The 12,310-nt window shown below is 40.1% G+C and overlaps 1 protein-coding gene across 1 annotated transcript; it reads right to left on the reverse strand.

Annotated features, from left to right (window-relative positions):
* Nucleotides 1-1,354: 1,354 nt before the first annotated feature.
* SLC25A17 (solute carrier family 25 (mitochondrial carrier; peroxisomal membrane protein, 34kDa), member 17) lies at nucleotides 1,355-10,216 on the reverse strand (the record flags this gene model as incomplete). Its single annotated transcript, XM_010134166.1, has 5 exons — nucleotides 1,355-1,712; nucleotides 2,164-2,246; nucleotides 7,262-7,357; nucleotides 9,262-9,407; nucleotides 10,100-10,216. Coding segments are annotated over 5 exons (590 nt in total), but the record flags the coding sequence as incomplete, so codon positions are not given.
* Between the last annotated feature and the right edge of the window lie 2,094 nt (nucleotides 10,217-12,310).

Consider the following 12,310-nt stretch of genomic DNA (forward strand, 5'->3'; position numbering starts at 1 on the left):
GAATTCCGAAATGAGGTAGCTGCTGATACTGCTGATTCTTGATTTCTTATTAAAAACACCAAAAAGACAGCAGACAGTCTTTCCACAGGATCACTCATTTCAATCAGAAGGATATTTTCACTAAGGTTCTCAGAATTGTGATTGTTTCTTTTGCAGTGGTGAGGTCTACAGTCTTTCATTAAATTTCATGTCGTCTATCAAAGTATTATAGACGGCTCATTATGATTTTTCATTCTTAGTTGTCATATGTAAGTCTCATTTGGGCTGAAAAGTGTTGAATTAAGAGCGTTCTTCTTGTATACAGGTACTCCCAATACTCTTAAAAGAAGCAGTCAGTGTAAAGGTTTCTATTCTTGTTCAAAAGATAGCATTACCTGCAGAACTGCATTCCAATTTCGTACTTATAATTGACTCAGTTGAGACCCCAAAAAGGGTGCTATTTAGCAACTCAGTAACGCATCTCCTGCAGCACTTAATTCTTCTCTCCGACATTCCTGGTGTTAAATTACCACAGAATGTCTCAATATTTCAAATATAAAGCTGTTCTTCAGAACAATCCTACTGCAAACTTAATTATGGATGCAGCATGATTTATTTGGATTTTATGGCCTTGGACTAATGAACAAAACTATGCAAACCCAACATAAAGAGTTACATTAACTGGGACAATAGTTATGACATTTATGCTTTATGGTCAGGAAAGTGTCTGGGAAGATCACTGGAAAAATAATTAAAGCACATCTTTGAGAGGGCATGCCACTTCTGAAGCACAGGGTAGTGCTCCCCGTCTGCATGAGAACACAACATGAGTTCACGTACTCTCACAAGGAATAGGGTTACAGAACTTCATGTATTTCTGTGTGGCAAGGCAGCTTTCTTGAAGCAGCTTGAGGTACTCAGCTTCAAAAAACAAGAGGTGATGTTCCTCTATCTAGCCAGTATCTGCATTAAAAATTTTCAAGATTCAGAATAGGTGGATTCAAGAACACATCATGCCTACTCACTGGTAATTAACATTCCAGCAATTCAGAAATCTCACCACCAGATATCTGGGGCAATATCCTATCGTTCTGTGCCGCAAACATCCTCAAAGTTAAAGAAAACTACATCAAAAATCTTGTTCTTTATGAATTATTTTAATGAACCAAGTATCAAGTGACATAAACACAGGTCAAGGAAAATAACATGAAATCAGCCCCATCAGCTGCTGACAGAAGGTAAAGATGTTTTGAAGGAAAACAAGAAAGCATAGTGAGAGATACTCATTCTTGCCAAGAACATCAACCAAATCATACAGTACTTAAAATTTTACATCAAATGCTTAAACCAGGGCTTTGCTTTGTTGCTTAACACAGTGAGTCCACAGAAGAGTAGGGGATACTCTATCCCTGAATTGATGGCAACAGGTCCCTATAGAGTGTATTCCAAATTTCTCCAAATAATGGAGATGCAGGTGACTGAAAGAAAAAGAAACAGACAAAGTAAGGACCCTTTGTTACCCAGCCTGGTCTCCGAAATGGAACACGTTTCCTAGACACCGTAATCTTTGGCATAGGTCCCTTTTTCAATGTCTGCGTGAATGCTTTAATCCCATGACTGTGAAGGTCGCAGCAGTCAGTTTCTCATAGACTAGAAACATAAGAGCAGCAGTTAGGACCGTCTGCAGGAGCTTTGCTTCAAGGCCTTTGTAGAGTCCCATTAATCCAAAACGCCTGAGAAGGAAAAAAACAAACAAGAAAACAAACGTAATAGCCTTCTATTAATAAATCAGTGCACTACAAAGAAGAATTACTATCACAAGTTAATGACAACTGTAAGAATCTTAAATTCATTCTTGATGTCTTGAGGGCCATCTACGTTTAATAATATTTTAAAGAGAATATTCCGCAGGAAGTCTTTTGTGCAAGGAACTGGCTTCTTTTCGAAATGAGAGGTGAATGAATTGATACACATAGATATCCTTGATACCACTTACTATACAGATATTTAGGAGAATTTGGTTTTGCGAGCCTATTCTGCAATATACTACAAAAAACAGGTTGACTCAAATGGCAAGATTGTTTCTTTTTTCCTCCCTTTAAAGTCGGATCCAGGAACATTTTCAACATATTAGTAATACTCAAGTCTTCTCTATCATGTTAGAAAAAAACCCGGAAGGCTCACCTCACTCTCTGTTGAAGAAGGTAAAGAACATTTCTAAGACTGCCTAGCGTTCGGTTCTCTGGGTTCAACCTGTGGCGTCCAAACTGAAAAAAAAACAGAAGAGCATTTTGTTGTACTATTTCCCCATGGTGCTAGGCAGAGAACACCACATGCAAAAATTCTGGAGAGCCTATCTTAGACCTCTTTTAACATTTTCCAGGTTATACTAGCCATCAGTGAAGAACTGAGGTCAAAGCTCACACTACTGAACTTTACACAGCAAACATTAAAACAGTATGTGCTACAATAATTTGGTTTTGCTTTAAGACAGATTCTAAGTGTTACACATGGCTACATGTGCTCTCTTTCAGTTGCTCTGGAGGAAACAAGATCAAGATTTCAAGACCTCAAAAGCATAATTTGCAGAGTCTTAGTAGGGATATGACATCAAAAGGAAGTTCTTTCTGGCATGCTCAGCTTTCATAGAACATCTCATACATCTGCAAACCATTATTATATGGAGATTGCATAGTTGAACCCAAAATTTATCTGCCCAGCAACGGTCTTGGAGCAAGACATTTACACTGACTGCTGTGGAAGAATCCAGAATTGTTTGATCCACCTTCCTGGCCTAAATATATACTTCCCTCTCACTCCCCAAACTCTCTTTCAGTAGGCATGCAAGCTACTGCTGTAATTTTGTGTCTCAGAGATAAAGTAGCAATTTTAACAACTCCTTTTCTAGTATTCATTGACACTCTCATCTGATACAGGCCCACAGTACTGTCAGCAAGCTGTAACTATGAATTATTAATGTAAAGGGCTGCCACACTTGTACTGATAACAACGTAGCCACACAGTTTTTGAAGCCTGCATTATGCTTCTGCCAAGACAGGTGAACTTGAGCAACTGTCTGTGGATGAGTTTCTCCCAGAACTTACTCAGGCAACTGCGACTTCTTAGATGTAAGAAATTACAATTGCTGGTAGGTCAAGTATGCAAGCATATGTCGGCAGATCAGAAATTATAAGAAAGCAGCAGGATGACACAGGTGCCTTTGCTATACATCTTAAGAACTGCGCTGGAAACAGCAGCAACAGAACACTATAGGAAATCTCCCTTTATTAGGCAAATACATGCTCACCATCCCGGACCTTATCGCTCTCTACAGCTACCTGAAAGGAGGTTGTGGTGAAGTGGGGGTTGGTCTCTTCTCCCATGTTACAACTGACAGGACGAGAGGAAATGGCCTTAAGTTGCATCAGGGGAAATTTAGGTTGGATATCAGGAGAAATTTCTTTACACAGAAGGTTGTGAAGCATTGGAAGAGGCTGCCCAGGGAGGTGGTGGAGTGCCCATCCCTGGAAGTTTAAAGACGTGTGGATCTGGTGCTGAGGGACAGGGTTTAGGGACCCTGGCAGTGCAGGGGGAATGGCTGGACTTGATGATCTTAAAAGTCTCTACCAACTAGATAATTCTGTGATTCTCATCAATAACTAACTCATTTGATATTGATAAATCAGTGTTAAGGATCATTGTCAAAGGCACACACCCCAAAAATTGCTACCTAGCTTCCAAGTTATACCACCAGTCACTGCCCAGATTACTCACAGGCTTCCAAAAGACACCAGGATTAGGTGCTTCCTTCTCTCTTCTCCACCATCAAACTATTTTTGTAATGCAAACAAACATTCATCAAGGTGGGAGAAAAAGTTCATTTCTCCCTAGGACGTCATTACTTCACTGATTACTGCAGAAGATTTCCCAGAGGGACTATCATTCTCCGTACTAGAAAAGAGAGGATTCAGTTTTAAAGAGAAATCTTTCACCCAGGATCACTAAGGCCATTAACAGTATTGCTATTTCTCCAGAGGCAAATGTAACTTATCCACTGTTTACTGAAATGCAGGCTGAAGAACAGTTTCACTGCATAATGAGTAACACCGGTACCATGTATTTTTAATGGCTGAGAAGGAGATAGACATACCAAGTGGCAGGGCTGGAAGCTGCTCACTACTATCATTCACACAGGATAACTCTTCATTACATGGAAGCAAGAAGAGTGCTTTGCCAAGATTTTGAAAGCAAAGGTGTAGAGATTTCATTCAAAGAACCCTAATGGTTTTCCAACAATACTAAGTTTCTAAAGGTCTAAGGTTGAAGAGTCCTATACTTCGACTTTGATGACAACTTAATTATGATGTGTAAGTTTTTATGAATTGTATCGAGCTAGTATTAGATTCTGTGCACTTCTGTTAAAATGTACAAGAACCACCACAACTATACAAAGCATACTTCATGCAGAATGTTATTTCTGAAAATACTAAACTGTTATTGTACCCTCCAGGACTTCCGTTCTTGGCAGGACCCGGCCAACCCGTGCCCGGGTCTGTGATGTCCGGAGGTAGAGCAGCGACTCTTTCACGGGCACCCCCTTGCCATGGGGAAGGAGCTTGTGTGCCCTTGTGAGGTTGAGAGCTGTGCTGGTGGTGGCATGTGCCTCCGGTGGGGTCTCCCAAGCCAGACAGGTCTCAACTGAAGGGTCAGACAAAGTGTGTCCACGGGCAGGATGGGCTCACTAGCCTTGGGGCAGCCATCCTAGGAGGAGGACAACTCTGACTCCAAACCCGGGCAGATGGAGCTCGTTTAGCCTTGTAAGGCATCCATCATCTAAGAGAAGGACACTCTAAACAAACCTACGACCTGAGGACTTCGCTGTCACCGTCCAAGCTCGCCAGGCCCTGGCAGATGAACCTCAGGTACAAAGGGTGGAGCCAGTTCCGCACACGCTGCGCCTCACCTAAAAAATCCACCGCGCAGGCCCGAAGGGTGCACCCATCGCTTGCAGTGAGCGTGGGAAAAGCCCTTCCCAGATCTTCGTTCGCAAAGCCAGGCCATGAAACTGTTACTGGTAATTTATTTTTTTTCCAACAGCACTTAATAAGAGTGACAAAGACTTCATTAAATGAAACTGCTAGCTTTGGATTGGAAAATACATTATGAAGTAGTGCAAGTCTGAACTGGACAGCACAGGTATCACAGATGAGTATTTCTGCTGTCCTTGACAGAAGTGTTCAGGGTTTCTGGGTATTACTTCTTTCATAGATCAAAGCGAAAGAAGTCACCCTAGTGACTGCAGAACTAGAGACAGAGTCCTTGTATTCCCCATCGTCACAAGGAGAGGATGGACTGGCATTGAGAAGTAGCATATGGGCCACTTTATTTCACAGTGGGCTGCTGTGATAAAAATCCCGTCAGCACCAGGACACGGAGGGTTAGCTGTGCTCTAACAGAAAGGCAACTCATCACTGCCCAGGCAAGCCAGCAGTGAACTAGCTGACTTCAGCAGAGGTGAGGAGTAAGCAGCAGCTGGTTAGTACATCAAGCTGGCACCACAACGCACTAGAGCTGTCCTTTTTTTAAAGAATGGCACTGTCACCAAGAGACAGAAGAATTTTATTCAAAAAGTCAAAAGAAGACAGACAAAACATGACGTAATAGTCACAAGATTGTAATCATTTCTACAGGAATCATGGAAAGGAACAAGGACTGAAGCTGTTATACTGATGCAGCCCCATGAAAACTGCTGTGCAATGCTAAGGCTAAAATAGAGCACTCAGACTTTCCTTCCAGTTCTCCTTCACACCAGCAGAAAGCACATCACAAATTAAAAACAGACTGATGTTGCAACTTACCTAAACGAAGGTATATTTGCTTAAATGTTTTTCTGTAATAGAAGACGGTGTTACCAGTTTAACTCCTGAGATGTGCCCAGGTTGTTTAAACAGAGCAAGACATCGCATGACGGCACTAGCTCAGCTGATCATCAAGTTATGAAAACTTCAGAAAAAGAGATGACTGCTGACAAAACTACAGTGTGGCTGACATCTACAGTGCAGATGCCATTTTGTGCATCAGGGTGGTGAAAAACAAAGCTATGCAGACACAAAAGTTTTATCCAGTGTCTTTTCAGAGTAGCAGCAACCACAGAGTAACTATATTCAAGTCCTGCTGAAGTACAGCATCCAAACTATCTTTTTACAGGCTATCAAAAATAGCCTGTACAATACATTTAGTCCACTCTAGAGAAAAGAAAAACTAAAATAATCAGAAAATGTGCATGAAAATGTTTTCCAAGTAAACAATTAAAAAGTCCCCTATTAGACAAGACTGAAAAGCGATATCCTTAGCATGGAAGGCTCATATTCAATAATTCAACTAATTCTCAAAATTTATACAAGTTTTAGAACATATATAACGGCTTTATCATACACAAAAGTTAGGGCTTCTCCTTACTTAGCATTATCTTTCATGTGAAAACATCTATTAATATTTCACCGTTAAAAAAACATTTATGGAGAAACAACTTACAAAGACAGATTAAAAGGCACAGGAATTAAAGCACAACACGCGTGCTTATATATGGCCAGGTCTCTTGCCCCCCCCCGCCCCCAACTCTGTCTTGTTTCAACATTACACCAATACTGGGACATACTGAAGGCAGCAGCACTATCCAGCATACATACAAATCGGAAGTGAGCATAAATGCAAGTGTTTCCATTACCACCACAACAGGCGTACAAAGCTGGGCAAGTGGTTAAAGATATTATTTACGAGGGAGCTCAGCTTCCCCTGATGAATCACATTCTGGCTACTGACAAGGTCAGGCCATCATCTGAATAAAACAAAACCTATGAATAGAACTTTTTCTGGATTACCCTAGGTCATTTGGAAACAAACTGGGTTGAGAGGATTTAATTTTAACTTCCCACTTGACAACATTTTCTATTTATACCCAAAGAAGTAAATGTACATTTTTGTAGTGCCTAAAAGCAGCATGGTGCATCAGCTTCTGTGAGACACTGTACCAATGCATTGTGCTGGCAATCCTACCACCCCCCTACTAGAAACACATGTGCCCCAGTAATACCAAGTTCTATCAGAACCTGTCAGTACAGGATCAAAGAGGAGAGGCATTGTTATCAGTGACCTGCATGGTGCAAAAGGAGCTCCCACAATGATGGGTTCGTTAACACGAAGGAAAACAAGCCATATGAACAAGGCCTGCATTACACAGAACAAGTCAGAGGCAGTTAGTCTGAAATTGAATATTACTTACCCGCAGAATTGACTGTACTGTCTGCAGAGGGTAGGTGAGAGTGGTGGCAACTGCTTTGGCTATTGCACCAATGACAAAAGCATCCAAAGACGTGAGCTGTTCAATAGATAAAGAACATACTAATTCCACATAGTACCAAAACAGCCAGTTACCAGCATGCGTTAGGGGATTCTGTACTGGTGCCTGCTACTGGGTTATCCAAGTGCATTTGGCATGAAGACTTCATGAAGTCTCTGGGTGTTCTCATTTTAAAGAGTTAGTTATAGTTCAGCCAACGTACTTTCTCACAGCTAAAGTTTATTTGTAACTTCCCTCTGGTCACAAGCTCTTGCATTTCTCACTACAGCTAGGTTACTAAAACGGTGGAAATAAAGCCATACAACTGACTGATTTAAAGCACTCAGAGGAGACAACACATAGGAAAGCAGCATTTAAACCTGCCATCAATCAATAAGCATTTCAGCTTTTGCATCATTTAAACTAATAAGTCACATGGCACTTGTGAAAAGGTGACAGTGAAAGACTCTTTGAACATCATTCTATAATCCAGAAACATAATCACTATGCTATCAGGCAGAATTTTAACCCTGATGACACAGGGTAAAAATCTCATCCCCTCTTAGTTAAGAACACCTGCTGGAAGCCCACCTTCACCTCCAAAGCCCACAATATTCCACCATGCACCAAATACATTGTTATAGGCTAAGGTGATTACCGTATATCTCAGTCTAACAGTGTGAATTAATTGCTAAAAATAAGGAAATGCCCATATCAAAACATGCTGCAAATTTGCAAAATGTTTTGATTGGAATCAGAAATATGCACACACATACATGCCTTAAAAAAGTCAATCTGATATACTTAAGACAATCGACAAAATATCACACAGGAAGAAAAATGTTGTCCAAAATAAAAATGACCATTGCTAGGGGAAAAAGGTATTTTCCCCTCTCCACTGACCATAATTTAAGGTAGAACTAAGTAATTTAAATGAAACACAAGAAATAAACACAGCAGTTAGACAGCAGGCAAATAACAATGCAGAGGAAAGGTCAGCTCGTCACTTAAAAAAATTATTGTCCATAATGTAACTGGACAGATCCATCAGGCACAGAGTGGTACAGCTGCAGTATTGTCTAAAGATGGCAGAAAACCCAAGACTCTTTCATGATGCAAAATCTCAGGTAAAAATAATTTCACTGTGTCTTGATGAAAAACAAGATGGCCCTGTAACATACCAATATGATCTAATACTTTAATACAGCCAAGTGCATTCCAAAGTCACAAATTAACAGCAAAGCACCGCAGCTTAAACATATATGTTATGACATTATTCTAGAAAGCAACACAAATGCTTTTCAGTTTGCTAGAATATAAAAGGAGCATGAATTCAGGCGAGCTGCTATATCTGATAGATAAGAAAGAGATTTTGAAAAAGAGTAAGGGGACTATAAAGCAGGGACAGAAAAGTGATTCTACCTCTATTTAGAGAATCAGGCAGGTATGGTTGCAACATTAAGTTCGACTCTAGTGTCCACCTTTGAAAAAAGGGTTTTGAAAAATTGAGGGCTTCAGAAAAAAGTGTAATTAAAATGACAGGGTCCAGAAGAAATCTGTGATACTTCAAAGGCTCAGTATAGTAGTTTTACTGGACAAAGGGTTAAGAGGTAACTTTGGAACAGTCTGTACGTACGTATTTATAAAACAGATATATTAGAATTGAAATCTCTACTTTAAATCAAGACCTGTGAACAAATCAAAACAAATGTGAACAAGAGGTGCAGTTTTATTTTTGCAGGAAGAGGAATTATCACAGGACTATGTTCCCTAGGGACATAAAATAAATCACATCTCCCTTCAGATTACTAACTCAAAAAACACCCTCAAAAACACAAGAACCAAAACCAAACCTACATTTCTGAATTTGCTCAAGTAATGCATGTCAAAGAACCTGTCTTATAACAGAGCATGTCCATCACCTGGCCTCAAAACATACTCACATGCAGCTGCTTTTTCAAAAGTCTCCGTTTAAAGCCTTCATAAAACATGAACTGTATGGCAGGATTGAAGACCAGCAGCAAGGAGGGGAAAGTACCATTCCATAAAGCTAAGACTCCTTCATCTCGTATTATCTGATGAAAGGCATCTGAGAAGAAAGGTGGAAAAGAAAATAATCACTAAAACTTTAAGTACAAAATTCTGACTGTAGAAGATAAGAAAAGTTAAACTTAAAGCATAATATTCCATGTGTATAAAAGTCCACTGCAGTCTTAAGTGACTTTTTTAATCTTCCATCCTACTCTGGAAGTTGACAGAAAAATAGTGACAAAGGAGGTTTTTACATCACCATTAACATAAACAAAACTTATCATCTGCTCTTTTTAGTACAAGCTCTTTTTAGAAACCCCGCTCTTTTTATACAAGCTCAGCATCAAGATTAAGGTCTTCTAAACCTTCTTCAAAACAACAATTATTATTTATTTAAAAGGAAGACAGCCTGAACATGTGGGTGATTAAGAGACTAGAGTAAGTGAAGTTTAACTTGCAGATTGTCTGTCCAAACTCAGACTCCCAACTACCACCTCACTAGGCTCACTACTACCCCAGGATTTGTATACAATAACTGCCTTTGCAAAAGGTATTTTAGTTACATGTGTGCATACTGCAAACTCTTAATTACCATCAGAATTGGCCAAATCCAGTTTCCTGTAAAACTCAATGACTGCAAAGTGACAGGTAAGCACAGAGACCCCAGGGTTAAATTGGTTACATGAATAGAAGTCTTCAGAGTCCTTGATATAATTCATTTAATGAACTTCTCTTTGATTGGGTGCTTACCTATTATGCCTTTATAATTGGTTGGTACAATGTCTTCATTTCTAAATTTTGCTCCCTGCAGCTTCAGGCGTGTGTTCACTACCCAAAGAGGGGTGGTCAAGAGTACGTTCGCTACACCTAATGCAAAACACAGCACAAAGAAAATCAGCAAGAAACAGAAGATTTCACATGTTTTCTTATCCCCTTTTACCCCAGTTCACATGCTACTGAAATCACTAGGAGGAAGAGGGGAAAAGAATTAACACAGCGTATGACAAAAGTAAACTGGTAACTTGTAATGAGCTACTTCAGGTATTCGATCCACAGTCCCACCATGAAGTAGCTGTGAGCAGACTGCGTGCAGTGGGGAGACATTTCTGCTACCTCTCTCCAAAACTACAAAAAAGAAAAAAAAACCCCAACCAAAACCAAACTAACCAGAGTAACCAAAAAACCAACCCACTCCCCAAAAAACCAACCCACCCCAAACAACAAAAACACACACCAAATATGAACATGTGGAAGGACTCGTAAGTGATTTTTTTTACTTTACTGCATACTACAACACAATGGAGCACAAGATACTCCACTTTTTCATGCACTACTTCACTCAGTGATGACTTGCTGCCTGCCTACTTTCAGAAAGAAATACAGAGTGATAAGGTAAGAAGGATTATTCTATAAGGAAAGATCAAAACACTTAATGCCTGCAGCTTGTTCACCAGAACAGAGCTCCTACGCTGCCAAAAGAATGGAAATGTCTAGCTTCTAGATTGACTAAGTACATTTAAGGTGGAAAACACAGGATTCTGCAAATATTTTAAGTAAAGCTTCAAAGTGGCAAGATATTACACGATTACAATAAAAATTCCCAACAGTAAAGCTTTAACGTTGAGTGACAATACTTCTGCAATCACCTGGTACAGGTCTCTCCTGTTCAGTAATGACCAAGGCAGTTTCTTTGAAGTAATTACGTAAAAAGAAGCTTCTGATCTTTCTTACTCATATTTCTGCATCACAGAAATTAGCAATTGCTTCTACACTGGTTGCTTTGGTAGAAGTCTGAGTGACACACTGAATTATTCCGTTATACTGAGATGGACGCACTATGTCACTATCAAGAACAGTAAATCTGAAAAAAGTAAAAATTGTGCCCGTTTGCTTTTTTTCTTTTCCTTGCAGAAGGTTCAGGAAAGCAGAATATAAACATGACTGTACTTCAGTATTCTTCACAAAGACTACAGTTAGCTCTCAAAAGAAGTTTTTAGCAAAATCAAGCACTAGAAAAGGCCAAAGTCAATGTGATTATGTTAAGGAGCAAGAGGTTAGAGCACAGTCTACTTAAAATTTTTCATTCAGAGTCAGTTAAAGCAAAAGTCATAAAACCTTATTTTCCAGTCTGGAAAGGAGTTTTTAAATTTATTTTTCCAATCTGTATTTCCTACCAGTAGGGAGGAGAGGTGGGTAGGGAGAATTATTAAACACTTGAGGTGGAATTTTTCAATTTACACCAGATACTATTCTCTTTTAAGGATATAAACTGCTGACGTTGAAGAAGAGCTAGTCATTTAACTGGCAAGCTGCAACCCTAATTCCTGTAGCCTTTGCTCCAGAATGTAATTACATGGAATTTTACCCTATTGATAAAGCCAGCTTAAGAATTTCCTTCCTTACTTTCCCCCAACTATTCAGCCATTCATTGTGCCTACACTGAAAGTACAAGAAACTAGCAAAAAGTAGACAAAAATCCTTCCCCTACCCAATGTCCTGTTTTGCTTTAGAACTCATTGTGTCCAATGATTTTACTCAGTCTCTTCTCAGGCGCTTTCTGAAGTTAATGGCATGTTTTTGCAGACAGCGTCTGCTTCGAGAAGTGACAGCGCTGGATGTTTACAGTCACCGCCAGGGACTGGTCTGCAGGAAGGCTCTTGCTTGTACTTGCTCCTGTGCAGACCAAGGTCACTGCTCAATCCTGTGGACCACAGTGGGGGTGCAGTAAGTGCACCTGGGGGAGGAGCGGACAGGACAGGTGACCCTAAACTGACCAACAAGGTGTTCCAGCCCATTCACATCATACTCAGTATAAGCTGAGGGGTCACAAGGGTCAAGCTCTCTTCTTCAATGGCTGGCATCCAAGGAGGAGTCTCTCTCTGTTCTGCCTTCAACCCCAATCTGTGTATCCCTGAATCCACTTCCATAACCCAGCTCCTGAATCCAGTTCCTGTCTGCTGC

The sequence above is a fragment of the Buceros rhinoceros genome, unplaced genomic scaffold, assembly GCF_000710305.1.
Source record: "Buceros rhinoceros silvestris isolate BGI_N320 unplaced genomic scaffold, ASM71030v1 scaffold13554, whole genome shotgun sequence".
Classification (NCBI taxonomy): Eukaryota; Metazoa; Chordata; class Aves; order Bucerotiformes; family Bucerotidae; genus Buceros; species Buceros rhinoceros.